General features: G+C 49.2%; 1 protein-coding gene across 1 annotated transcript; it reads right to left on the minus strand.

The window, feature by feature from the left end:
• Positions 1-405: 405 nt before the first annotated feature.
• On the minus strand, positions 406-25,260 carry LOC308609696 (glycoprotein Xg-like). Its single transcript, XM_081223406.1, has 9 exons — positions 24,960-25,260; positions 15,527-15,568; positions 12,898-12,921; positions 11,723-11,785; positions 8,897-8,959; positions 7,719-7,760; positions 6,537-6,572; positions 4,183-4,299; positions 406-1,037 (listed from the first exon to the last, which is right to left on the minus strand). Exons 1-9 carry the CDS (start codon positions 25,018-25,020, stop codon positions 1,021-1,023), a joined length of 465 nt encoding a protein of 154 aa, XP_081079532.1. The 5' UTR covers positions 25,021-25,260; the 3' UTR covers positions 406-1,020.
• Positions 25,261-26,832: the final 1,572 nt, after the last annotated feature.

Below are 26,832 nucleotides of genomic sequence, written 5' to 3' on the forward strand. Positions count from 1 at the left end.
GAGATCCAGATTCTAGTGACTGGCTTCCTCTTTGGTTCTAATATTTAAACTCTAAAATTCTATCAGCATTAATCTCAGTTGAATCAAACTATACTAATCTGCCCAAACCATCCTTTTTCCTCTCCCCTAAAGTATTACTAAAATAGAAGCAAACAGCTAGTATACGTTTTAGATATTTGAGGATAGAAGTAGTCCAGTAAACAGAAAAGTATAAACCAAGGAAAGCACTGCCGTCGCCTTAAGAACTGGTACCCACAGAGGATCAAAGACCAAAAATAATACGAAAAGCCTCAACATCTGCAAATCTCTATTTCTACCCCACGTTCTCCAAAAAAATGTAGAAACTGTACTATTTCACAGGAAAAAAGCACCCCATGATCTCTTCCCCGAGACGGATTCCACATCAGCGATTTTGCACTTAAATTTCCCCAATGCAGCCTCATCCTGTGCAGGTGACAATACTTTTGTGAGCTGAAATAATGTTCAAATTCTGCCGTTAGGGTCGGAAATCACTCATTCCCGATTCACGGGTGGTGATGAACGGGTCTGGATTCCTGACATAACTAAGGAACTTACAGCATCAGTCAAGCTTCTTACCCGAGCCTGTTGGAAACCCAAACAGCAGTCTCCATCTTTTAGAAGCTGATGGCATTCCCGCCCAAGACCCTGGTGCCATTCTGCTGCCCCTGTGCTCTGTGACCACGTCCATGGCCTGAGGTCACACCAGGAGGTAGTTTCGGAGCTCATTCCAGAGCTGGAATCTCTGTCCAGATTCACGATGGAACAACAGATCAAGCAATCTTTTTACAACCCAAGGTCCAGCTCTCTACCTTATCATGATCGATGTGTCTGAGGAATTAGGAATTCTTGGTTAGGGAGCACGTCTACTGCAAACAGGAGAGAAAACCCTTCAGGGCAGCTGCTTAAGCCAAGAAGGAAAGGAACTTTGCACGGCAGTGATGAAGGCGGTTCTTGTCTGGGTGGAGCTTTTCTCAAAGCAAAGGGTGGATTTTGAGGGCCTCAGATGTTTTCTGGTTCTGTAAGGAAAGATTGGATGCAAGATGTCATAGCCAGGAAAAAAAGAAAAAAACTCTACGGATTGATCTTAAAGCACTGGTATCTTTTTTACTGCTTTCTATTTGACGTGTATTTTATGTAGTCCCCAAAAAGGCAGGAGGGAGCTTCAAGACAGGACACTGCTTTAACCAAAATGGGCTTCCGCCTCAGATAAACGGGAAAGGCATGATCCAAAACAGAATAAAAACTGCTCCTGCTTCAGAAATTCAACTAGGGGGAGGTGAGTGGACACCAAGTTGTAGCAGGTGCCAGAAAACTCAGATGTCGTAATACTTGAATGCAGTGTCTTTTTTTAAAAATCGTAATGAATGCCCAGAAAAGCCCACCGTGAGCATAGTATCAAAATGTGAAATAGACGTGGGATCCCGTCTTGCATTTGTATATGGTGCCTTACTTGCCTCTGGCTGCGGTAAAACTTTATTGACATAAACAGGCAGCAAGCCTGCAGGCTGTAGTTTGCCAGTTTGTTATCTTTTTTTAAATATGGCACTAAAATAGTATTTATCTTGGTGACTTCGCTTGTTGGGGCTCCCCCCACCCCCTTACATTTGTGTCTGAGATGATACCTCACTTTCCTTGCCCACTTTCAGCCCTGAGCTCCCAGGGTCACAAGTGCTTACAGAGTTTGACCAAAGATGCAAGCGAAATTAATGCACAGTGTCTCTGTAATGATAAGGCATGGTGCCCAGAAAGTAATGTTGTTCTTCATAAACTGTTTGTCCCCCGCCCCCCAAACTTTCAGGGTCCGGGGTTATGTACACCAAGGCTCGCCCCGGCCAGGGGGTTGCTCAGTACCCCCCACCCACCAGCAGAGGGAGGCCAAGGGCAGGTTTTGGGATTTTGAGGATTTTGCCCAAATCCTTAAAAAAATACTCCTGGAATAGGCTTCTGTTTTATAGCTTCCTTCCTGGAGGTGGAGGCCCCCTGGCAAAACACAGACAGATTCAGACATGGTTGGTCTCAGGACCAAACCTTGGGAGACCCCGAGTTAACATGTGAGCTGTTATTTCTGCAATAAAGCAACCCCCTCTCCACCCACACCCCGCCCATCTTCCCTTTACGGCATTCAAGGATCAGCAGACAGGATGTCTGCTCCCAAGGACGGCTACCCACCCGTCCTTGGGCGTGTTATTCTTCAAACCCGGAAGCCTGGACCCAAAGGTGAAGCAGAAAGTCCCAGCACGCCCCCAGCCCTGGCCCCAACCCATTTCCCTGGGGTCTGTGCACCTTTCTACAGAAAGGTTTGCCATTTAGTCCTTCTGTGGTTTTCTTTGGGGAGAAGGGTCCAAAAACTGCAGATTCCACCCAAATATCTTTCCTGACTCCCTTGTGATTGAAAGTTCACTGAAAACAAAAGCAAGTTACTTATGTAGGGTCTGTGGCAGTAAAACCAAATCTTAAGATGAGAAAACCTTAAAAAATTAATAAAAGTGTAAGCATCTTTTCGAAAGCATTTCTCAGGTCCCCCGTGTGTCCGTAATAAAATCCCAGCTTTAAAAGCCCCCTCATTATGCAAGGGGGTCTACATTGGACTTTATCAGAAATAACATTACCAGCGAAGGACCCCCGAAAGTATTTTTTAATTCAACATATGCTATCAGTTATTGAGTGTGACACTTGAACACAGCTCACACAGACGCGTTGCGGGTGACTCTTTTCAACTCTATTTGCAATAGTTTTAAACACATTGCCTTATTAAAGAAAAGCAGACAGAAAACCTTTTACTCACAAAATCAAAGTATGTATTTTGCTTGAACTTTTTTGACAGATTGTATTCAAGAGGATTTAGCCTTTCATCATAAGTTAAATAAATTAACTAACATATATTTGTCAAAGAATTTTATAACATAATATAGCCAATATTCCGTAATACCTGTAAATGGAGTATAACTCTTAAAACTTGTGAAACACTATAGTGTACACCTGTAACATATAATATTGTACAGCAAATATACTTCAATTTAAAAAAATGTATAACAAGAAGAGATCTTAAAAGCCATCATTTAGGTGTGGTTTCAAATCAGCTCTAAAGGCCTATATTAAAAAGAAAACAAAACAAAACTACTTTAAGGACTTTTTGAAAAGTAATAAGTTCTAAATAAAATGAAACATTTTTCATTTTAAGAACAAATTTCCGGGGCTTCCCTGGTGGCGCAGTGGTTGAGAATCCGCCTGCCAATGCAGGGGACGCGGGTTCGAGCCCTGGTCTGGGAAGATCCCACATGCTGCGGAGCAACTAGGCCCGTGAGCCACAACTACTGAGCCTGCGTGTCTGGAGCCTGTGCTCCGCAACAAGAGAGGCCGCGATAGTGAAAGGCCCGCGCACCGCGATGAGGAGTGGCCCCCACTTGCCGCAGCTAGAGAAAGCCCTCGCACAGAAATGAAGAACCAACACAGCCATAAATAAATAAATAAATAAATAAATAAAATTAAAAAAAAAAAAAGAACAAATTTCCTAGATACATATGATTCGTGTGAAGATGTGCCACTGTCTTTACTGGATGTAAGTTGTTTTGGCTGTTATTTTATTTATTTATTTTTTGCAGTACTCAGGCCTGTCACTGTTGTGGCCTCTCCCGTTGCGGAGCACGGGCTCCGGACGCGCAGGCTCAGCGGCCATGGCTCACGGGCCCAGTTGCTCCGTGGCACATGGGATCTTCCCGGACCGGGGCACGAACCCGTGTCCCCTGCATCGGCAGGTGGACTCTAAATCACTGCGCCACCAGGGAAGCCTGGGTGTTATTTTATTAAAATAATTTTTAAGTGAACTATAGTCGATGTACAATATTATATCAGTTTCATGCATGCAACATAGCGAGTCAACATTTTTATAGATTGTATTCCGTTAAAGTTATTATAAAATATTGGCTCTATTCCCTGTGCTGTACAACATATCCTTGTTGCTTATCTATTTCATACACAGAAGTTTGTTCCTCTTACTCTCTTTGCCCCATCTTGCTCCTCCCTGCTTCCCGCTTACCTCTCCCCACTGGGAACCACTAGTTTGTTCTCTGTATCTGTGAGTCTGCTTCTGTTTTGCGATATTTATTCATATACTTATCAGGCTTTACACTTAGGGAAAATAAAATTGGGAGGGAAACTTGCCGTTTGTCCTGCAACAATTCCTCCTCCTGTTGTACTGGAAATAGCTGGCTATTGCCCCCACCAGGGTCACCAGCACCCCGCACACGATAGGAGACATGATGTTTGCTATCCTGTTGCCTGCGGGAATCCAGAAAAGCAAGATAGTCTGTGAGAAACACAGCCAGCCAGAACACCGCTGATTGTAAATAGCTCTGCAATAACATCCCTGGCCCTCCCCACCGTCCTATTCACGGGAGGATGATGGAATTCACACAAGAAGCCCGAGGAAGTGATTCGGCGTTCACCCGAGGGGAGCTTACCAACCAGTCTTATCGGACTGGGGCATCCAACAGTTTTGCGCAGAAGATAGGCTTGATATGGTTTTTCATGTATTTGTGAATTTGGATGAATCTGTAGCTTTGGGGACATAGAATGTTCACTCATGCAAAAAAATTTTTTTAACCAAGAAGTGCCTGGTAGCCCGATCCTCAAATCATGCTGGGGCTCTGAACACAACCATATAGCAAACATCAATGCTTTTAAGGGAAGCTTAGGTTGTCCTGCACAAAATCCAAGGTATGGAACTTTGATATGACAAAAATCAACACTTCCCCAGAAGAACAAATCGTTGCTTCCATCTAAAATAACCACCCACGTCCTACATCAGATCCAGGCAAGTGCCCGGCGTGTCGCAGGTGACGGATGAGTGGCCACGCCGTGGATGTGACTCCCGTGATGCTTGGAAGAGCGTTACCATGGTGCCCAGGGATCTATCCCCGCCTTGTGTTGCTATCTCACCCTGTCCCCTGCTGGACCCCGCTCTCCAGGGCTCACAACCCCCCATCCACACCCTCTACCATGTGGCTTGGTGGCATGGGAGGTGGGGGGGTCCAGGTCATCATCCTCAGAATTGGGTCTTCAGCCAATAGAACTGGCAGACATGAAGCTGTGATGCTTCTTATCCTGGTCATGCTTCTCTTTATTCTCTGGTACCATGTCTGGCTGCCTTGTGGCCCAGCCTGGCCTGGCCTCTTGGACGGATGTGGGCTGGTTTTAGCCCAGTTGCGACTCACATAATCATAATCAATGGTGGTTGTTTCAAATCACTATGTTTGGGGCTCTTTTGTTACATAGCACTGCTAACTGATACACCTCTTTCCTCTCTGCCATCCCATACAAATCAACCACGTGATATCAATGGTGACTACCAAATGGTCCTCCAGGCTGACCTCTTACCCCCATGTGCACTGTCTCTACAACATCCTCTTTAGTCTGAGAACTAAGTGGGTCTCAACACTGATCTCCCTGACCGTCGCTGGCCCTCTGATCCATGCATCACATAGGTATAAATAGGGGCAGGCTTTTTCCCGTGAAGCATGTATAAAGTGCAGACGTGCCCATGGGGTCGCCTGGCCAGTCACCAGTGTTGCCCCCTGCCCATCACACTCCACACCCTGGCCCCATAAACTACTGTTGTTCCCGGGGGTGTACCCAGCGCGACCTAGCACAGCACCTACCTCTCCTGTCCTGGCTGCCTCTCACCCATCCTTTAGACCCGGCCTTGGAGATGGTCCCCTCAAGGAGCATCCTTACCCACCTCCATTCTGCCCCAGTCTAGGATGAGTCCCTCTGTCCTGCCGTGGACCCCATCAAACCATGTGTCAGACCTGGATTCTTGCCCTGAGATGCACCCCTCCTGCCCCACCTCCTGCCCACGAGAAGAAAAGCATCCATGGACTTCCCCAGAATGCCCATACACCCAGAAAATAGCAGTACTGAGACTCTGCATGGGGACAGGGTCTTAAGGTTGGAAAGACACCTCAATACCTTTCTTCTTCCCAAAGCCTTGGGGTCAGCTGGGCGGATTCACTGTCACCCTCCACCTAAATGCCAGATCACCAAGAGGCTGGACCCCATCCACCCAGTGACAAACAACAAAAGCCCACCATCCAGACTCCAGCCTCCACTGCTGGACCTGTGATGGGGCTGGCAGTGCCCTCTGGGCGTTCTCCTTGGCTGAATGCCATGACTTCCCCTCTCCTCTCCATTTTGGCTACCGGTCAGTAGTGGTCAATGAAAGGGACACCATTGGTGGCCCAGCGGCAGGTCCACGAACCCCAGCCGGGCTCTCAGGGCTCCGAGGCATCTTCCAGCCTGAGGACAGTCCTCGCCCTCCTTCTCTGACCCCCACAGGATGGACCCCTCCCTGAAGGACAGACATGTGTGTTCAGGAGCTTCCAGACAAGCATGGGAACAGGAGGTGCTCCCTGAACACCCTCAGGTTGAAATAATTACACGTGTACCCCACTTCATCCCACAGTGATGTGGAGAGCTCGCTCCTGGGAAAGGTGGGGTGCCCCGTCCCTGTGTGTTACCTTGTGGGTTGCCGTACGAGGAATGGCCATCTCCACCTGGAAGGGGACAAGCACACGGTCATTCATTTATTCAGAAGAGCTGGTCGGGCTGCCTTCTGCTGCCAGTGCCATGAAGATGATAGGGACGTGGCCACGAGCAGAGCAGACCAAACCTCTGCTCTCACGGAGCTGACCTCCCAGCGGGCAGGTGGGGACAGAGAGAGCTAGGAAGGGGAGATGCAGGCGTTACAGCTAAGCGGGGAGCGGGACCAATGGAGGTGGAGGGGGCGTGGCTCTCACCTCATGGCTCAGGGAATACCACACGTATGTGCACACACATGCAGCACACACCCCAAATATATACATGCCACACACAAGCACACATACTCACGGATGCACACACGTGCGACACACAAGGGCACATACTCACGGATGCACACATGTGTGACACACAAGCACACATACTCATGGATGTGCACATGTGCGACACACAAGCACACATACTCACGGATGCACACACGTGCGACACACAAGCACGTGTCCACGTGTATATATGTGCACACCCATACACACATAGGCACCCAACACACACATACACACATGCAGCCATGCACGCAGGCATCACATGCATTGTGCCCATGTGGACATGGGCACAGACACATATATGCATGTCTCCACACAAATGTGCATGGTACACATCCACATGTGTACATGTGAACACACAAGAGCCACACTCCTATATACACATGCACACAGCCACCTTTATGTACATGCACATAGTGCACACACATGCACGTGTATTTCAAATGCATACGCATGCATGCATGGACACAATACACAGGCGCAGATGTTCACATGTGAACATATATCCACATGTATAAACACAGGCATCCATGTGTGCGCCCAGCCACGTGCACATGCACATGCATGCACGCACAGGTGTGCACATGTGCATACACACATGTGCAAGCACAGTAACACGTGTAAGCAGGCCTCCAATTCTTGACAGGATTTCAATGTGCAGCCCAGGCAAAGCCCTCCCCAGGTTTGGTGACCGGTGAGGACACATATTAGCAACCCAGGTGGTCAGGGAGCTTCCATGCAGGACCCATAGGACATGCTGCCCAGCGGCGCCCACACGGGGTTTAGTTCTTCAGAAGGAGAATTTCTCCTCATGCAGCTTTAAAGGAAGAACTCCTTTACCATAATTACTCCCATGGTCGCTGGGTCTGTAGCGTCCTCCCCCTGCAGGACAGAAAGGCCATGTGAAGAGGAAGGAAATCCCAGTGACATCTCCAAAGGAAGTGCCGACGAGAAAGCCAAGATCCTGAAGTAGAGGCTGTGACATCCCGCAAAGACCCCACCTGCCTCTCCCCAAGACAGTGGTAGGGACAAGGTCACCCCAGGGCATCCCCTGAGCACACAGAGACAGCTCTGGGCTCACCCTGCAAATCCAGCGGGTCTGCTAACAGCAAGTCCGAACCCGCTTCCCAGGGCAACCAGGGAAAACCCCAGCCCCCGAGACCAGGAAGTGTCTCCCACAGAAACACAGACAACAAACAGCCATCTCAGCTAGTAAGGAATAAAGGAGATTTCTCTACACCTTCTTGTGTCCGGACAGCATTTTCTTTTTTGACCGCTTGCGGAATCTTAGTTCCCTGACCAGGGATTGAACCTGTGCCCCCTGCACTGGGAGTGCGGAATCCTAACCACTGGACTGCCAGGGAAGTCCCTGGAGTGCAATTTTTAAAGACAGATCTGAGATGAAAGCAAAATGCTTGGTGCGAAGGTGGCTCATTTTGAAGCGAAATAGTCTATGTGGGTATGAGTTAAATATTGAGAGGTCATTTAATAAAGGCCTCTTCCAAGTGGACACAAGCTGTGATGGGCTGAATTGTGTCCCCATAAAATTAATATGTTGACGTCTTGGTCCCAAACACCTCAGGATGGGGCTGGATTTGGACATGGGGTGTTTAAGGAGATGATTAAAGTAAAATGGGGTCATTAGGGGGGTCCTGATCCCATAGGACTGGTGTCCTTATAAGAACAGGCAACGTGGCCCCACACGGCTCTTGAGAAGGGAAGTAAAACTCAACGGAACACCCAAAACAGAGCAACCAAGGACAAAGATCATCCCCTTCCTCCATAGTGACGTGAGATGTCTTTGGGGCGCATTGCATTCTTTCAGCCCAAAACAAAACAAAACAAAATGCCTCCTCCAACAACAGAGGGATTGCTAAGAGCAGGTGGACTCCTTGTTAAAGAACCGCTGCATAGTTCAAACGCCAACTCGTATTTCACCGCCCGAGGACAGAGTTCCAAGATGGTCCGTTGCAACCTTCCCAATGCTTCCAGAAGGCGTCTCAATACTCTGGACTCACCTGCAACGTTGTCAGAGCTGCCAGGCTGGGGACGTGGCAGTGGCTTTGGCCTTGGATAGATATCTGTTGGACAACACCAAGGTGATGTTAGGAGAAGAATGACATCTTCCCGCAGTGAACCATTCACACAATACAAAAGGCCGAAATACAACATGACATTCCAGCTTATTTATATTTGCTGTTTATCGCTTTCACAGAACCTCTGGTACTCAGAATCTCCAAATCTTTAAAAACCATGTTGATCTCGGTGCCCAGAACCTCCTCCTTTGGTTCTGAAAGCAAGAAGGTCACAGATTCCTGAAATGAATCTGGCAGACGCTGCCCTGTGAATGTTCCAATGTTTAGAGTTATCTCAAACATCAGGTTGTTTGCAAAAGCCCATCATTAATATTAGGACAAAAGCATCTCACATTTTTGATGACGTGTTACCCTTCCTGCTGTGCGTGTGTGCATTCCCTCACTGGAGTTAATCTTAACTTTTGTCACAAATGCCCTTAATCTGTCCTTCAAAATTAGCCCAAGCTTCCTGCCCCAGAGCCTTGGCACAAAACACTGTCTCTGCCAGGGTCTCCCATTCCACCTGCAGGGCCTTTCTTGCACAGCAGAATGTTCCAGAACGCCCTGTATTCAAGGGACTGCTCACCACTACCTTCAATGACTCACCTTTCTTATCAAGAGACACGTACAGGAACTGGGTGAGCCGGGGGCAAGCATGAAATTTAAGGAGAGATTCTACTCCTGTATCGCTGTTTCCATACTTAAGTTCTAATCAAGTTCTTTCCCCTCTTCGTTTGCTGTGTGTGTTGAGTTTCCTGCGTCCCTGTTTTTACATGTTTTATCATTTCATTATGAATCATTCCAAATGGGTTAGGCAGAAAGCATATTCACTGAGTCTGATCAGTGTTCCAAAACCTCTTAATCAAGACGTGTTCCCCAATAAACAATAAACCATCAGCAGAACTAGCTTCTAAGGGACAGTCAGGCTGATACCAAAAGCCGTATCACTCATATCAAATATAAATTCAGTATTTGCGGGCACCATTTTAAAGGCATCTCCCCACTGGGTTTTAGCAGAGCTTGAAAACAAAGGCCAGAAAGCAACCTTCCTCTAATTTGGAATGTGTCAGCTGCTGGAACCCTGAGTCACAGAGGGACCCCTCCCAAGCGTGAGGCTTGTTACCCACGCCCTGCCCTGGGGTGGATGAGTCACCCTGGTCCTGGTGACTCATCTTACAGGATGGCCAGCATCAAACACTCTCTGGACCCCATACGTAGGAGGGAAGCCCATGGGAACACGTTTAAACCAAGATCCCCAAATAGACTGTAGCAAGAAACACTCCCCAGGAGGTATTTCCATTGGCACCTTGTAGAATAACAGTGCTCCATCGGACAATAGTTTGTTGAAAAGGTTGGGAAGAATTTTTACAAGAAAGGAATCCATGGAGCTAGGATGTTAAAATTGGAGGGGAAAAAAAAGGGGGGGGGATGAAACCGAGCAGGGCCCTGTGGAGCTCCTGGGCACAAAAGCCTTTCTGTGTCCCCCGTTTCTTGATTACAGGAAGTAGGCTTCCTTTAGCCCCCATGACCTTCCCTGAGTTCCAACGGGCAGGTTCAGACAGATGCTAATCAGGGAAGAGAGGGGATGCAGATACAAGAGAGGAGCCGTTAGGAAACAACAGTGCAGCCTTGGGGAAGGGTTCTGGTTTCCCCTCAAGAGATACACATGACAATACTGTTTGGCAGATATTGAAACCCCCAACAAACGGACGGTGTTAACTACTTGATAAAGCATTCTTCATTCCAAAGAGAAGGCCACAGTTTGATAACCTCTGAGAAGCATAGAAGCCCATCAGGAGACCACCTGAGCCCAGGTGATGTCTACACTGAAGGAGTGCAGGCCCTGCAGGTACCGTGGTCCTTCTCAGCAGCCCCACCCTTTGAACCATTGCTATAAAACTCCTCACCGAATCCCACCCCAGGTAGGGACACAGTTTTGAGGGCAGGAGCCCGCTGTGTCCCCCTTTGCCAGGCAAAGCAACGAAGCTACTCTTTTCTACTTCACCTGAAACTCTGTCTCTGAGATTCAATTTGGCACCGGTGTACAGAGGCCAAGTTTCGGTATCAAGCATGACAAAGTAGTAACGTAAGCGTCCATTAACTAACGCAGTTAGTGGCCTGGGTTGCTTTGCAATTAGGTAACAGCTTCGTAGAACCTTACGTCTTACTTTTCGTGACATCTCCCTCACCGTGGCCATCACCACCGCAGAGGAGATGAATTTCCACCCATCTCAAGGCCACACCAAGCTTCCAGGAAGCTTCCGCAAGCTGTCAACTTGGCCAGTGTCATTGGTTACCTCTGCCTGGTCAGCTTTTAGGTCTTTAGGGTTTTTGAATTGCTGAGGACTTTATGGGCTATTGGCTAATATTATCCCCCTCCTGGCCACCCCCCCTTTTTTTTCGGTGATCTATAGGCACAGTGTCTGCCAAGTTTTTAAAACAAAGGAGAAACTGAAGATAAATGACCTAAAACGCACAGTGCATGGCAAGTTATTAGGAACCACGGAAACAGCTAGAAAAAGACTCGTCCTCCAGCCTGATTAAAATTCCAGCACAATAATGCACAACGTCCCAAAATGCTCAGTATTCTCCAAGTGTCTGAGCAACGTGGAAAGAAAATAATGCAAACTGCTCCCCGCCGCCCCCGCAAAAGCTGAGTTGGTTCTTACTTCAGAAGCAGCCAGATGAAAACTCATAGTTAAAAAAAAAAAAAAAAAAAAAAGAGGCACCTTTCATCAAACTTGTTTTGAAATGAATGAACATTCTTACTTCCACTGTTGTCCGGATTTCCAGGCTGTGGCTGGTAGGGAGGCGTCAGCTTTGGGTAGATACCTGTGGGGAAGACAACACTGCATGTTTAGAAGAGAAGAATGTCCTTCCATCAGTAGCAGCCTATAAAATAAGATCTAGAGCTTATATTTTATTCACAGTTGCTGCTCACAGACTTACAGATCACCATCGAGCTGCTAAAAATCACTTAGCCGCTAGAAGTAAAACCTCAGAATGTAGAACTTAAAGAAAAAACTGCATACACACAGTTACAAAAGTAACCGTTTAGCCTTTACATTGTATGCAAACAAAACAAAACAAAACAAAAAACTGTTTATTCCTTGAAGATTATTTTGTCTGACATTGCTACATGATGCCATTTTCCTCTGGTTAGTATCTGCCTCCAAATCTTTACCCAAACATTTACTTTCACTTTGTTTAATAGCATATAACTGATTTTAAGCCCTGTCTTTTAACATAGTCATTAAATCATTTTACATCTACAGTAATTAATGTTACATTATTCCTACTATTTTATCTTTTTTCCTTTCTTTTCTTTTTTAAAATTTCTGGACCTCTACTTAGTTAATCAAGTTTACTTGATTCTTCATTCAATCAAGTTTATTTTATTCTTCATTTAATCAAGCTTATTCTTCATTTTTCTCTGTTTAGTTAATCAAGTTTATTCTTCATTCAATCAACTTTATTATTCTTTTCATCAACTTTATTCTTAATTTTTCTCTCCTGGACTAATGTAGGAATTATACACGATCAACCTAAGTGTGTGTGTTTCTGTTGAAATCCTTGTTTTCAGTTCATATGGGTCTATACCCAGGAGTAGAACTGTTGCATCATAGGGAAATTCTATACGTAGCTTTCTGAGCAGCTGCCACTGTTTTCCGCAGAGGCTGCACCATTTTCTATCCCCACCAGCAACGCACGAAGGCTCCAACGTCTCCACACCCTCACCGACACTTGGTATCGCCCATAGTTTGATTCTAGCAGTCCTAGTAGGAATGATGTCTCACTGTGATTTTGATTTCCAGTTCCCCAAGGACTAGGCTTTGCTTTAAACATCTGCCTCTCTTTCACACACTCCACGTCCCTGGAAACACCTTCAAAAACCTCATCTCCGGGGCACAGACTCATTTCTGTGCAGCCAGGTAGTCACTCACCTGAGCTCGGCTTCTTGGTGGGCTCTGTGGACAAAGAGAGAACATACATTCAATACGCATTGAGGATTTACGTGCAGCTCAAAGGAAGAATCGTTAATGCCCTAATAAACAATGAGAATTTCAAGGCACTAACACAGACATGATATGAACACAAATTCCACTCTGTATTTGGGGGGGGACAAAAGCATCCTTAAAACCCATGCCCCCCAGTCTCCATGGGAGCTGTGCAGAGGTCCCGCTGGGGGAGCAAAGCTTTCCTGAGGTGGTCAGCTCAGCTCCTTAGGAAGTAAGTTTCATCTGAGCCTTGCAGGAGGTGAGGTAGTGAGATTTCGGACGCCAGCAGGATGACTGACAGACCGACAGACCAAGAGCATCCAGGGCAGGGGGGTGCAGAGCTGGTGCCACACAAACGTGCAAGGTGACTACATGCCTGCAGAGCAGAGGCAGATCTGGAGAGAAGCTTCCCCCAATTCCAGGACAATGCTTCTCTCACTTTCTTGCACGTGTTTCTTCACGTGACAAAAGTTTGCGGAGTGCCTGTTGTTGCCGGGGGTGTGTAAACGCGGTGGTCCACAGCTTCCCAGGTGGTTTCGGTTCCCTGAGGTCAGCACTCATGGACGGGGCATCAGGTGCAGAGTACCTGTCTGCCAGGCTCAGTGAGTCTGGGGGTGCAGTGTGGGTGGCCAGACAGGGGCAGGAGGAAGAGGTTTGGGGAAGGTGCTCAGAGGGGTGGCACCTGACAAGGATAAGGGAGGTTGGAACTGCCAGATGCACAGTGGACAGGGTCCTTCCTCTCGGCAGAAAGCCCTCTCTCACTGAGCATCGTGGGTTCAAGGTCCATCCACGTGGTAGCCTGGGTCAGAGCTCCACTTCTTTTCGTGGTTGAGTCATTGTCCACTGTGTGCATGGACCCCAGGCTGTTTATCCATCCATCCGTCCATGGACATTTGGGTGGCTTCTGCCTTTTGGCTTTGATGAATTACGCCGCTATAAACATGTATGTGTCTGAGTCTCTCCTTTCAATCCTTCCCTTTCTTCCTAGGAGGGGAATTGCCAGTTCACAGGTTGATGATGTTTTTTAATCGATAAAACGCCTCTGATGATTCTGCACCACAGCTCTCAGCTGCGTGTGCCCTACCCTGGGCGTGCTCCTTCTTTATCCATCCCAGACCCTGTGCCGACCACCCAGGCTGAATTTGGGGGGTACCTCCCAATGCCCCGCAGTGTGGCTGCAACCACTGGCCCTCCTATAACCCTGACCTCGCAGCCCGTCCACTCTGGGGAGGACTGAGCCCTTCACCACTGCAGTCTGATGGGGGAAGCAGTGTGTCAGCCTTGACCTGCATCGTTAGGTTTGTCTGGTGCTCTGACAATAATCTCATATCTGCTCTGTCATGGTTACCACTAGCAAAAGCCTCAGTTAGTGGGGAAAATTGGGGAGGGAGCAGGTCTTGCATCACTGGTTGTCATCCTTTTCCTTTTTTTCTTCATCCATTATTTTGTTCTTTCTATTTCTTACATGTCTGCAATTTTTCTGATTACAAAATAATACATAGTAAAACTTCCAACATATAAGAAATGTAAAAACTTAGATAATGAATATCTTGCAAAATGCCATTCTCTAGAGAGGAAAGATTGTTAAAATTTTATTATTCCTAAGGTGTATTTTCATTTTAAAAAGCAGCTCCTTTGAGAGAACAGAAGTACTAAGTGTCGCCCCCGGCTCATAATCTCTAGGAAATTGTGGAGAAGTGGTGACAGGTTGGTATTGGAGGTCACCCTGTCCCCTGGTTCTCAAGCTTCTGTTTTTTTTTTTTTTTTTTTTTTTTTTGTGGTACGCGGGCCTCTCACTGTTGTGGCCTCTCCCGTTGCGGAGCACAGGCTCCGGACGCACAGGCTCAGTGGCCATGGCTCACGGGCCCAGCCGCTCCGCGGCACGTGGGATCTTCCCGGACCAGGGCACGAACCCGCATCCCCTGCATCGGCAGGCGGACTCTCAATCACTGCGCCACCAGGGAAGCCCTGGTTGTCATCCTTTTTTAAGTTGAGTGGGTCTGGTGATCACGTCCCTTCTTTACTTCTCGGAAAATCCACTGTAATTGATGAGCGATGAGTGACCTGGGGTTGTCCTGATGACAGAAGAAGCTGATTTTTCTGAGTAGACAAGCACCGATCTTTCTTCCCACTATGCCTGCAGGTCACAACCTTTCCCCAAGCCCCCCAGGTCTGAACACTCCTGCCACCCAGCTTGACTGTGGGCCTTAATCCAGACCTTCCTCCCGGGCCCAGGAGATGTACAGTCAGCTTTCCAGCTGGCAAGAAGGTGAAGCTGACCTCAAGGGTAGTGGCCACACACAGGTGGGGTGTAGGGGGGTCTTCCAAGTCGTAGATGCCCCGCGAGTAGAGGTGAACCACATTTAAGAGAAGGAAAACCCTCCAGCGTATGCGCGGACCCCTGGCTTGGGGAGCCCAGACCTACCAAGACATAAGACGGAGCCCCACAGCTAAGGCCGGATGTGAAGGTCCATCTCCCGGGAATTCGGAATCCCCGCCACCCCAACCCCGAGGCACCGCAGAGCTGACACAGGCTGCGAAGCACAGCATCTCCGAGAGAAAGACGGGCACTTACCGGGGTCCTCGAGAGCATCGGCCAAATCAAAGTCACCTTGACCTGTGGGGAGACATAGGGCACTAGGTCACACCGCGATGGGACCGTCAGGGCCCCCGACACCTGTCTCCACCCCCTCGGCCCCATCTGCCCAGACATCCTCCCTGGTGCAAAGGTCAAGCCCACCCCCCACTGTGAGGTCAGCGGAAGACCAAAGTCCCCCTCTCTCTCTCCACCTCCCCTGTGGTGTGTTTGTCAAACCAACATCTTAGCTTTCCTGGCAGGCTGTGCCCTTACCAAAGACGCCTCCGAAGGAAGATGACGGCACCCCTGTCTTTTTTTTTTTTTTTTTTTTTTGGCGGTACGTGGGCCTCTCACTGTTGTGGCCTCTCCCGTTGCGGAGCACAGGCTCCGGATGCGCAGGCTCAGCGGCCATGGCTCACGGGTCCAGCCGCTCTGCGGCATGTGGGATCTTCCCGGACCGGGGCACAAACCCGCGTCCCCTGCATCGGCAGGCGGACTCTCAACCACTGTGCCACCAGGGAAGCAAATATTGAAGTACAGTTAAGCTACAATATTGTGTTAGTTTCTGCTGTACGCGAAAGTGATTCAGTTATACATATATATTTTTTTCAGATTCTTTTCCCTTATGGGTTATTACAAGATATTGAATGCAGTTCCCTGTGCTCTACAGTAGGTCCTTGCTAATTATCTATTTTATATACAATAGTTGACATCTGCTAATTCCAAACTCCTAATTTATTCTCCCCCCGCTTTCCCCTTTGGTAACCATAAGTTTGTTTGCTATGTCTGTGAGTCTGTTTCTGTTGTGTAAATAAGTTCATTTGTATTATTTTTTACATTCCACGTATAAGTGATACCATATGGTATTTGTCTTTCTCTGTCTGACTTATTTCACTCAGTATGATCATCTCTAGATCCATCCATGTTGCTGCAAATGGCATCCCCATCTTTTTTTTTTAATTAAAAAAATTTTTAAAAATGTTTTTTTGGCTGCATTGGGTCTTTGTTGTTGCGTGCGGACTTTTCTCTAGCTGCAGCGAGCGGGGGCTACTCTTCATTGTGGTGCACGGGCTTCTCATTGCGGTGGCTTCTCATTGCAGTGGCTTCTCTTGTTGCAGAGCACGGGCTCTAGGCACGCGGGCTCAGTGGTTGTGGCACGTGGGCTCAGTAGTTGTGGCTCACGGGCTCTGGAGCGCAGGCTCAGTAGTTGTGGCGCACAGGCTTATTTGCTCTGCGGCATGTGGGATCTTCCCGGACCAGGGCTGGAACCCGTGTCCCCTTCATTGGCAGGCAGATTCTTAACCACTGCACCACCAGGGAAGTCCCTGGTATCCCCATCTTAAAGAGGAGGGAGATGCTCCTAGGATCTCAGCTGCCTCGAGCAAAACACATAGACGTCTTGGAAAGCCAAAGAACCCATGCATTCTGCAAACATTTACAAACTGTGACTCTGATCCAGGCACACTGTTACCCAATGGGGACGGGACCTTAATGACACTAGCCCTGCTTCCTGGTTCTTTAGGGGAGAGAGACCCGTGAATATCCCTAAAGGTGGGGACAGGGTGCAGTGGAGACCACAAGGCAGCGGGGGCAATTTCACGTCTTGTGTGAGCCGGCCTGGAGGTCTGCCTGGAGGAGGTGACACATGAGCCGTGTGGAAGATAGTGGTTTATGCACTGGGAAACACTCTGACCCCGGTTTACAGCTCAGGGGATGCCTTCGGGAAATGCGGTACGGTGGCAGCTCTGTGGCTGGAACCGTGGATATTTTCCTTTATGGCTAAGCAGAATGCATCTTGGACTGAGGCCCAGAAACACGCTGCCCTTGCCTCTCCATGACACCCCTGCAAGCATTTCACAAACATTTCAACCCCGGCTCCCTCCCAGTGTGCAGGGGCTCAGAAATTTTGTTGGCATGCGAGTTTCAGACTTGCTAAAAATACTATGAGGAAGTTTAGGCTCTGGAGAGAAGCGGAGGCTGGATTTCAGTTTTCTTACAAGCTCAACTCGGAGAAGCTCGGGTGGATAACAAGTGAGTCGGGGGACTGGCACCGACTGCTCAGGGGTACGGGGCTCCTTATGGGGGTGATAAGAGCACTCTGGCATTCGATGGTGGTGATGGCTGCACAAAATTGTGAATGTGCTAAACAAAAATGTCTGCACTCTTCACCTTCGAAGAGTTCACAGGGTGACTCTTATGCGTGTGAATTTTATCTCAAAAAAACCCCACAAAACCTTTTTAACGAGCTGAGGGTTCCTCTCCTGCCAGTTTAAGGGCTTCTTCCCACACACATCCCACCCACCACCTTCGCCGCCTCTAAAACTAAAGAAGCCCGATCAGAAAACCTCTGAGCTCCTGACCAATTTGTATCTCATCTTTGGCTGATAAAAAAGAGCTTTTTCAAAGAGCTTTGTTGAGACAGAATCCACAGATTATACAATTCACCCGTTTAGAGCGCGCAATCCAGCGACATTTCGTATGTTTATAATGAATGCTATGCAACCACCACTTCTCTCTGGTTCCAGAAAACGTTCATCCCCCAAAAGAGACCCCGTCTGCATTAAGACTCACTCCCTATCCCCCCTGCCCAGCCCCTGACAGCCCAGACCCACCCTCTGCCTCTGTGGACTGGCCTGTTCTGGACTCACACACGGTGTGCCCTTCTGGGTCTGGCTTCTCTCACCGAGCATCCTGTGTTCAAGGTCCATCCACGTGCTCAAGCATCTCAGTGTGAAATCCTAAATCTGCACAGGGCAGGGTTTCCTCAGGCAAAGACACTGCTCTCAGGCCCCCACGACCTGTTCCCTGCTTTGTCGCTCTGGCCGGCAGGCTCTCGGACTGCTCACCGCCCGGCGCTTTGCTCTCCAGGGCCTCGGCTCTGACGGCTGCCACGTGCAGACAGGCCTGGAGGCACCACCCTGTGCCCCCTGCTGCCCTGCACCAGACCTGCCTCGAAAACGTCGCTGGGGGCCTATTAGGATGCTTAGCTGTCTATGAGCACCTACTATGTACCAAGTCCCACTGCAAGCATCTGCAGGTCACCCGAGCATCCCTCTTCTGCCCACGAGGGGACGTCAGTGTTACGACCATGCACTTGTCCCAGCCGAGGGGCCTGAGTTTCCAGGAGCTTAAGGGCAACGTCAGGTTTTGCACCCAGACCCTCCAGGAGCCCCAGTCCCAGCCCCTGTGCCTGGAAGGGGGCTGGCGGGAAGCGGAGGGACACCGTTTTCCTAGACCCTGGGCGTCCTAGACTCCCCGAGTCTGCCTGGAGGTCGTTTTGACCCGTCCAGCCTGGGGTCAGGGAAGCCCTTGGCCTGGCCCGGCTGGCATGCTATGGGGGCAGCTTCTGGGGCTGCTTGTCAAGGGAACTGGGACCCCGGTGCGTGGACACCCCCAGGCAGGGGTTTCCGGAGCTGGGACCGGCCCAGGCACTGGACAGCAGAAGAGCTGAGGTCAGAGCGAACCCACCGGCAGCCTCACGGTCCGGACTGGAGGCCGGGGCTCGGTACGTTTAGAAGGCCAAACCCCGGAGAGCCGTCTCTGACACAGGGAGGTCCCACATCTGTCCCCATCGCCCCTCTCTTTGGCCAGGGTCTGTGTCCCGCCAGCTTCTGCCAGGTCCTCTTCTGGGGAACAAGCTGGCCACTCTCTGCTCTGGGTCATTGTCCGGGGGCTGAGGGACAGGAATCAGCGTCAGCCTTGGGGATTCTGAAGATACATTCCTTCCAGGGCTGCCAGTGGGGCTGTGGCTGACCCTCCCTCCCCGTTTGAAAGGACAGATACCGGCGCAGGGCCCACAGTGCCCTCAGCTACAAGGACAGCTCTGGAATTTGCATTCTAATCGCCTGTTGACAGTTTACAAAGGACTCTCACCAGGCTCGTCCCAGGCATCCCGTAAAGAAGCCCCTAAACCGTGTCCTCCAACCTGAGTGTCAGGCCACTCCCTGTTCTGAGATGATCGAAGCCTCTGCTATCTGTCTCCTCCAGGCCTCTCCCGAATCCGTTGCACACCCAACGGGCTGGGCGGGAGCTGGCTGTTTTCCAAAAGGGCCTTGGGTCGTCTCTGGGGATGTGGTAGGCTCGCCAGCTGGCCTGCTTGCAGCCGGAAGCCAGGGAGCGCCCTCTGGGGCTTTGAGAACAGCCACGTCCCTCCACCCTGCCCTAACCCCGTTCTGTGTCCCCTTCTCTTTCCAGCAGCCTCCTTCCGTTTGGAGATGCTTCTGACGAGGAGAGGTCGTGCAGGCAGCTGTCCCTAGTTGTGGCGCTACTGGGAGGCCCGTGGCCGTGACTCACGCACAAAGCCGGCGGACCGCACCCAGTATGAGGCGCTCCCCTACCCTCGGCTTGGCAACGATCCAGTCCCGCAGGCCAGGCTGGCGTGCATCCGACGCCCTCTGCTCTCCAGAGGGGCTGCAGCCAAGACCCTCCCCATGTGCTTTCAAATTGTAGCCCCACCGGGTGCAGCCCTGCCAGGCGCATCACTCAGGTGGACGATGCTGATTCAGAGGCTCCATCTCGGTGGATCTGGGGGGCAGGGGGGATGCAGCTCCCCAGGGCAATTACTTCCACTAGCTTTTTTTTTTTTTCCACTCAGAGCCTAACACGGGGCTGGGAACATAAGACGTGTTTCTGATCTGCTTAGTTTAGCTGGCTCGGCGGTTTCTAATCAATCCCACATGTTCTGGGATCTGTAAACACCGAGGGGAAAGCAGCCGCCTGGGTTCTGGGATCATAATGCTGGTCACCCATTGCTGAATTCCTGGAGATGGGGGTCTAAAATGACTCATGCTGCTGGGTGGGAGGTCTTAGCATCATACCCAAGACCCCCTACCCTCCAAAAAAAAAAGCTATTTAGGACGGATTTTGAGACCACCTGAGTGGCACTTGCAGGAATTCTTTCGTTATCTCTAGTAACCAATCCCCTCCCTCCCCAGTCAAATTCTACCCCAACAAGATTCTAAGATGCTTTGTATCAGAGTTCGCTTCTCTGAACTTCTCAGACCCACAAGCCTACAGGACAAAGGGCATTTTTGCAAAGGGCAGAGCTGTTGGAATAATCATGGCACGGTGCCGAGGATGACACCACGCACTAGAAAAAACCCACCACGCCTCCACGGCAGTGACCACGATAGAGGCACAGTTCCCACTAACCCCTGAATTATTCCTTCTGAAGGAGAAAACCAGCCCCAGGCTAGCTCTGAGAAGAGGGGGGGAAACTGATTACTATCTAAAGCCCTGGCACCAATTACAGCCGTTAGCAGCAGAATTTATAGGTGCTGAATTTAATTACCTTTGAGTGGGTCCATCAGGGGATAAGAATGCCACCCCTCACAGGCAGGCAGGATCTTAGATTTTATTATTCCAGCCAGTGTCCTTGTATCTGTGTCCCCTTCGGGAAGGGCTGCGCTTCAGGACAATTGCTTTCCATAGGAATTTACAGGCTTCATCTGAAGCGTGGGTTAATTTAAGCCAGTCCTTCCGGGAATCAGCGGTCACAGATTAAGCCACTTTGCATGCCATAGTCTGTAGGACTCTCTTGTCCTTGAGAGATTTCACCCAGCTGAAGCAGGACTCCCAGGGAACAAATCCCGACTTGCTTCAGGCAAATTGAAGGTGCCCCTTTTGACTCTGGCTCAATTGTCTTTAAAAATACTATACTTCAGGGGACTTCCCTGGTGGTCCAGTGGTAAAGAATCCGCCTTCCAATGCAGGGGACGTGGGTTCGATCCCCGGTCTGGGAACTAAGATCCCGATGCGGCGAGGCAGCTAAGCCTGTGCGCTGCAACTACTGAGCCTGCACGCCTCAACTACCGCACGCCTCAACTAGAGCCTGCATGCCGCAAACTATGGAGCCCACGCGCTCTGGAACCTGCAGGCCACAACTAGAGACAAGCCCGCGAACTAGAGGGAAGCCCGGGCGCCACCGCAAAGATCCCGTGTGCCACATCTAAGACCCAATGCAGGCAAAAATAAATAAATAAATATACATACATAAGTAAATAAAATAAAATAAAAGTACCATACTTCAATTTTTTAAAAAAATATGTACAGAAAGCATATTACAGCAGCTCTTTCCCAGGATGCTGAGATTCATGGAGTAGAGAAAAGAAAGCATCTGCCTAGGTTAGCGGTTCAGATTTACAAGGGAGAAAAGGAAGGGATGCGTCCAAGTGGGGAATTGTTCCCAGTGGGTCTTGGTGCATCACCGGCAGGTTTCCACCTCCTGCTCCTGGAACAGCTGTGTCACCAAGTCCATTCCAGTCTCTAGTTTCTCCTGACATTTCGGTTTCCTGCAGGACAGCAAATATTCTTAAAGAGAGCTGGGTTCTCACCCTGCACAGCTCGACGTGAATATCCAGATACTTGGTGACTGACACTCCACACAGCTCCTCCATGACCTCAGCCCCTGATAGCAGCCCAGTTTCGCCCCAAAATGTCTACCAGTTGTCTGGGTTCCTGACGTCCCAAAGGGCCCTTCTAGCACATTGCAGACGGAAGCCCTCTGTACCAATGCACAGAGTCCCCAGGAGGAGAGGTATTTGGTCACAACGCAGTAAGGAATGATTATCTGCCCAAAAAGGCAAGACATGCGTCATGAAATGGGAGACTTGGGGAAAACGCTGCAGGCCATCTGAGGAAGCGGCGTCGGATGGCGTGTCCTAAACCAGCCTTCCCAGAGTGACATGTGCACAGGGATCCCTTGGGACACGGGTGACACACAGACACTACTATGTCAGGTCTAGGTTGCTTCAGGAGGTGGCATTTCTTACCAGCTCCTAAAGGTACTGCGGTTGTAGGTCCAGGGACCTCCCTTTGCAGGATAAGAACTTTTATCTTTTTTGGGGGGTCCCATAACAGAATACCACCAACTGGGCAGATGAAACAACTGACATTTATGTCTCCCCGTTCTGGAGGCTGGAATCTGAGATCCAGGTGTCGGCAGGGCTGGTCCCTCCTGAGGCCTCTCTCCTGGGTGTGTAGACGGCCGTCTCCTCCCTGTGTCCTCACGGGGTCGTCCCTCTGTGTGTCCCTAATCTCCTCTTTGTATAAGGACACCCATCTTATGGGATCAGGACCCACCCTAGTGACCTCATTTTATTTTACAAATTTTTTAATTTGTTTAAGTCTTCTTTTTCAAATTGAAGTATAGCTAATGTACAATATTACATACATTTCAGGTGTACAACATAGAGATTCACAACGTTTAAAGGTTATACCCCTTTTATAGTTATTATAAAATAGTGACTATACTCCCTGGGCTGTACAATATATCCTTGTGACTTATTTTAGGAGTTGGGATTTTTTGTTTTTGTTTTTTTTTTGGCTGCGTGGCTTGTGGGATCTTAGTTCTCTGGTCATGGATGGAACCCGGGCCCTCGGCAGTGAGAGAGTTGAGTCCTAACCACTGGACCACCTGGGAATTCCTTGGAACTTATTTTATACGTAATAGTTTGTAACTCTTAAGCCCCTCCCCCTATCTTGCCCCTCCCCCTCCCCCTCATCTTCCCTTCATCACCTTTTTAAAGACCCCCATCTCCAAGCACAGTCCCATTCTGAGGTCCTGGGGGATAGGACTTGAACATATGAATTTGCGGGGGACACAGGTCATCCTGTAACAGACTCAAACCCACAGGAGATTCTCAACCATCGCGGAGGCACCTTCCGACAGCCTGGGGGAGTGGGATGGGGCAGAGACAGTCACCCAGGGGGTGAAAAGGAGAGGGTCTTCAGCACAGCCGTTTGAAGACAGGCCACTCACGGCGCGCTGGTCCACACCACAGCTGTCCCCTCAGCCTCAGAGCTTCTGTCGCAGTGCCTCTCAGACCCTCAAGGGCATTCAAATCAGCCTGGAATCTGGCTACAGGCAGAGTCTAGGTCAGGAAGTCTGGGTGACTCTGAAACATCATATCTCACTACCTCCCAGGGGATGTTGGTGCCACTGGTCTGGGGACCCCACTTTAGAAGTTCATGATGCAAACAGGAATCATCCTCAGTTTCAGGGGATGGAGATCCTCTTTTCACCCTCCAGTTGACTGAACCCCCAAGGTCCAGGAGGTCCTCACCCTCCACGGGTATCACAGCCTCAGTTATGGGGGGAGTCATAGAAGAACCCCTGTCTGCTTCTTCCCACAGGCAGGAGAGAAGGTGGCCTTGAACCTTGACCCCCATGGGTGAAGCCCCAAAACATTCCAAGGAGATGCCAGTTGGATCAACTTCACATGAGGAGCTGAAGGAATCTGACATCCCATGATCCCCAAAGGAGCAAACCGACCGTGCCTGGTAGGAGGCTGAGTTGCCTGAGCCCGCAGGTAAACCCACAGTTCCTACTGTGTGCACAGCAGCAGGAATAAATGCTCATACAGGTTTTGCTGTCTTGGTTTCTGGGCGGGTCTGTGTAGAGTCAGAGCTCTGCCCTTTTGCTCTTCCTTCAGCCCTGGTGTCAGTTCACGGACTAACATCTCCCTGCAAACAGAAGCGCCTGGACTGCGTTTCTGCGTGACCCACGTGCCGGGGGGCAAGATGTGCAGACAGCAAGGAATCCTGGAAGGGTTTCGGGGAAGATCCTGGGCTCTGGGTGCCAGGATGTCTCACAAAACCACATCTGCCCCTAAACAACCATCCTCAAACAGGGTAAACAGGAAATGCCACAAGAATGCCATCCAAACAAAATCCTTTAAATTCCTAACCTACAACACTTCTCACTCTTAAATCCCGCCTGGGCCTCCCTCTCCTAAAATTCAAAGGACCAAAGGAGCTTATTTAATTGCTATTAAATCCGACATGTCATGGGTAAATTATAGTTCCCAAACTAGGTCCCTCCCCACCTCTGCTCTCCGACAAACCAAAATCCTGGCATCACCAGAAGAGCCTGTATTGAAGTTTGGGGCGTAAACAATTCAGATGCTTTTAATTTGCCAAGAGGAGGGGTGACATTGATGAGAAACGTCTAAACACCTGAACGGAGGCTGCGCTTCCAGCAAACCCAATCTTGGGTGATCGGTCCCACAAAACCAAGCTGTGTCTCCGTTCCATTGTCCCCATACAGAAACGCAGCACTGATATTTTAAATCGAAAACAAGGAATTGAAAACTCCCAACACGCCCCAGGAACATGGGTCACTTTTTTCCATGTGTGACACACAGAGATCAAAAGCAGACACCAAAAACAGTTCGCTTCTAAGAGTTGTGACTCCACATCCCACACTTCTGGATCCAATTCCCAGACCCCGAGTTGGTACCCAGCCCCTTTTTCTCCCCTCAAAGCCATCATACTTGGTCTATTGTTTTCTGTTTTTTGTTTTTCTACAATCTGGCACGTTAGAGCCATTTCCTGAGTGGAAGTGGTTTGGGGCAGTTTTTTTTTTTTTTTTAAAGCAGCCAGATAGAAATGCACACCCACACAGCTCTCCCCAGAAGAAACCCTTCCTTACCTCGGATGTGCATCAGAAAACACAGGAACGTGAGGTAGAAGAGGCCCCACCAGGGCTGCATCCTCGGCTTCTGTTCAGGTGAGCCTTCAGTGTGCGCACTGGGCTATCTGGCCACCCCACCCTTGCTGGACGGATGTGCTGACTTCTGCTTCTCAGTTTGCAAGGGAAACAGGCAATGTCTCCAAGCAGAAAGGATGAACCAAACTTGAGTGCCTCTGCCAGCATCCAAAGGGCTGGGCGTTCCGTCCCAAACTGCACAGCCCGGAGCCCGAGAGGCGTGTGACTGCACGCTGAAAGGCATCCTGGGGAGCCCGCCTCCCTGCGCTACGCTGCCAATCAGCCTCAGGATGCTGGGCAAACAGGTGGCTGCCCCGCACCAATGGGTGTCCTGGGCTTTGGGTAGCTGGCACACCTGCCTGGCAGGTCTGCTTCCCGCGGACATGGGAGATGCACCAGGATCAAAGGCGCCAACCCTGGGTGCAGGCAGGACACTCCCTGCCCGGGGTCCTTCCCCAGGACCCTTCTGCAGGGCGACGCCAACGCCAGACCCAGCAGAGCGCCAAGGCAACGATCAGAGCATAGACCCATGTTTAATCTCTGCTTCTGCGGCTTGAAGACCCTGTACCTTTAAAGAGACGTGCTGTATCCGTGGACCTCAGTTTCTTTGTAGGTGGCTGGACAGTTAGTCTGGCTGAGGATGCTGGGGCCAGAGAAGCAACTTTCACCTGGCCCTCTCTCCGTGTTTTCCACCTGAGCTGTGTAAGAAGTGGTTGGATATAGGCTTCTAGAAAAGAACCCCTCTGTGTGGAGGGAAGCATTTTGTTTCCAATTGCATACACCTGAGTTACACCTTTCAGATAGAAATTATATTATATATGATATATATTACTTATATATAAATGTATAAATTTTACATACATCTCGATATATATATTACAGTACAATCTGATGCAAACTATCGTATATAGAATGGATCAACAGGGGATGCACACAGAACAGCACACAGAACTATACACAGAACTATAGTCAATACCCTGTGATACACTGTCACAGAAAAGAATATGAAAAATAACGTGTACATGTGTAACTGAGTCACTTTCCTGTACAGCAGAAATTAAACACAACATTGTAAATCAATGATACTTCAGTAAAATTTTTAAAAATAAAAAAAAAAGAACTGGTTGGAAGCACCAGATTTATTTTATTTTTTATTTTTTAAACTTTTATTGGAGTATAGTAGACTTACAATGGTGTGTTAGTTTCAGGTGTACAGCAAAGTGAACCTGTTATACATATACATATATCCACTCTTTCTTTTTTTTTAAGATTCCTTTCCCACATAGACCATTACAGAGTATTGAGTAGAGTTCCCTGTGCTATACAGTAGGTTCTTTTATTTTTAAATTTTTTTACATCTTTATTGGAGTATAATTGCTTTACATTGTTGTGTTAGTTTCTGCTGTATAACAGAGTGAATCAGCTATACGTATACATATATCCCCATATCTCCTCCCTCTTGCATCTCCCTCCCACCCTCCCTATCCCACCCCTCTAGGTGGTCACAAAGCACCGAGCTGATGTCCCTGTGCTATGCAGCAGTGGAAGCACCGGATTTATAAATTCCAGAGTTTCCAGCTCCACAGTGTGGGACATCAGATGAGCTTGTGCATTCATTCAACAAACATTTGACACACAGCTGTTTTGAGTTAGAGAGGCAGGCTAGATGCCGGCTATGTGGAGACAGAGAAAGAAAAGTTGTTTACAAAGAGGAGCAGAGAGTTGCAGTGTAATGTTCGGTAATATGGGGGAGCACACCAAGGCTGGGGGGCTCCTGGGAGGCTCTGCACCCAGCTTGTGTCCTAGAGGCTTCTGG

Source organism: Mesoplodon bidens, assembly GCF_964165515.1.
Source record: "Mesoplodon bidens genome assembly, chromosome: Y".
Taxonomy (NCBI): Eukaryota; Metazoa; Chordata; class Mammalia; order Artiodactyla; family Ziphiidae; genus Mesoplodon; species Mesoplodon bidens.

Excerpts from the sequence above, each read along its gene's own strand:
- LOC308609696 (XM_081223406.1), bottom strand. The coding sequence starts at position 25,020 with ATGCAGCCCTGGTGGGGCCTCTTCTACCTCACGTTCCTGTGTTTTCTG. Across the intron at positions 12,922-15,526 it reads CGATGCTCTCGAGGACCCCG|AGCCCACCAAGAAGCCGAGC; the intron begins GTAAGTGCCCGT and ends CTTTGTCCACAG. Across the intron at positions 6,573-7,718 it reads CGACCATGGGAGTAATTATG|GTGGAGATGGCCATTCCTCG; the intron begins GTAAAGGAGTTC and ends GTCCCCTTCCAG.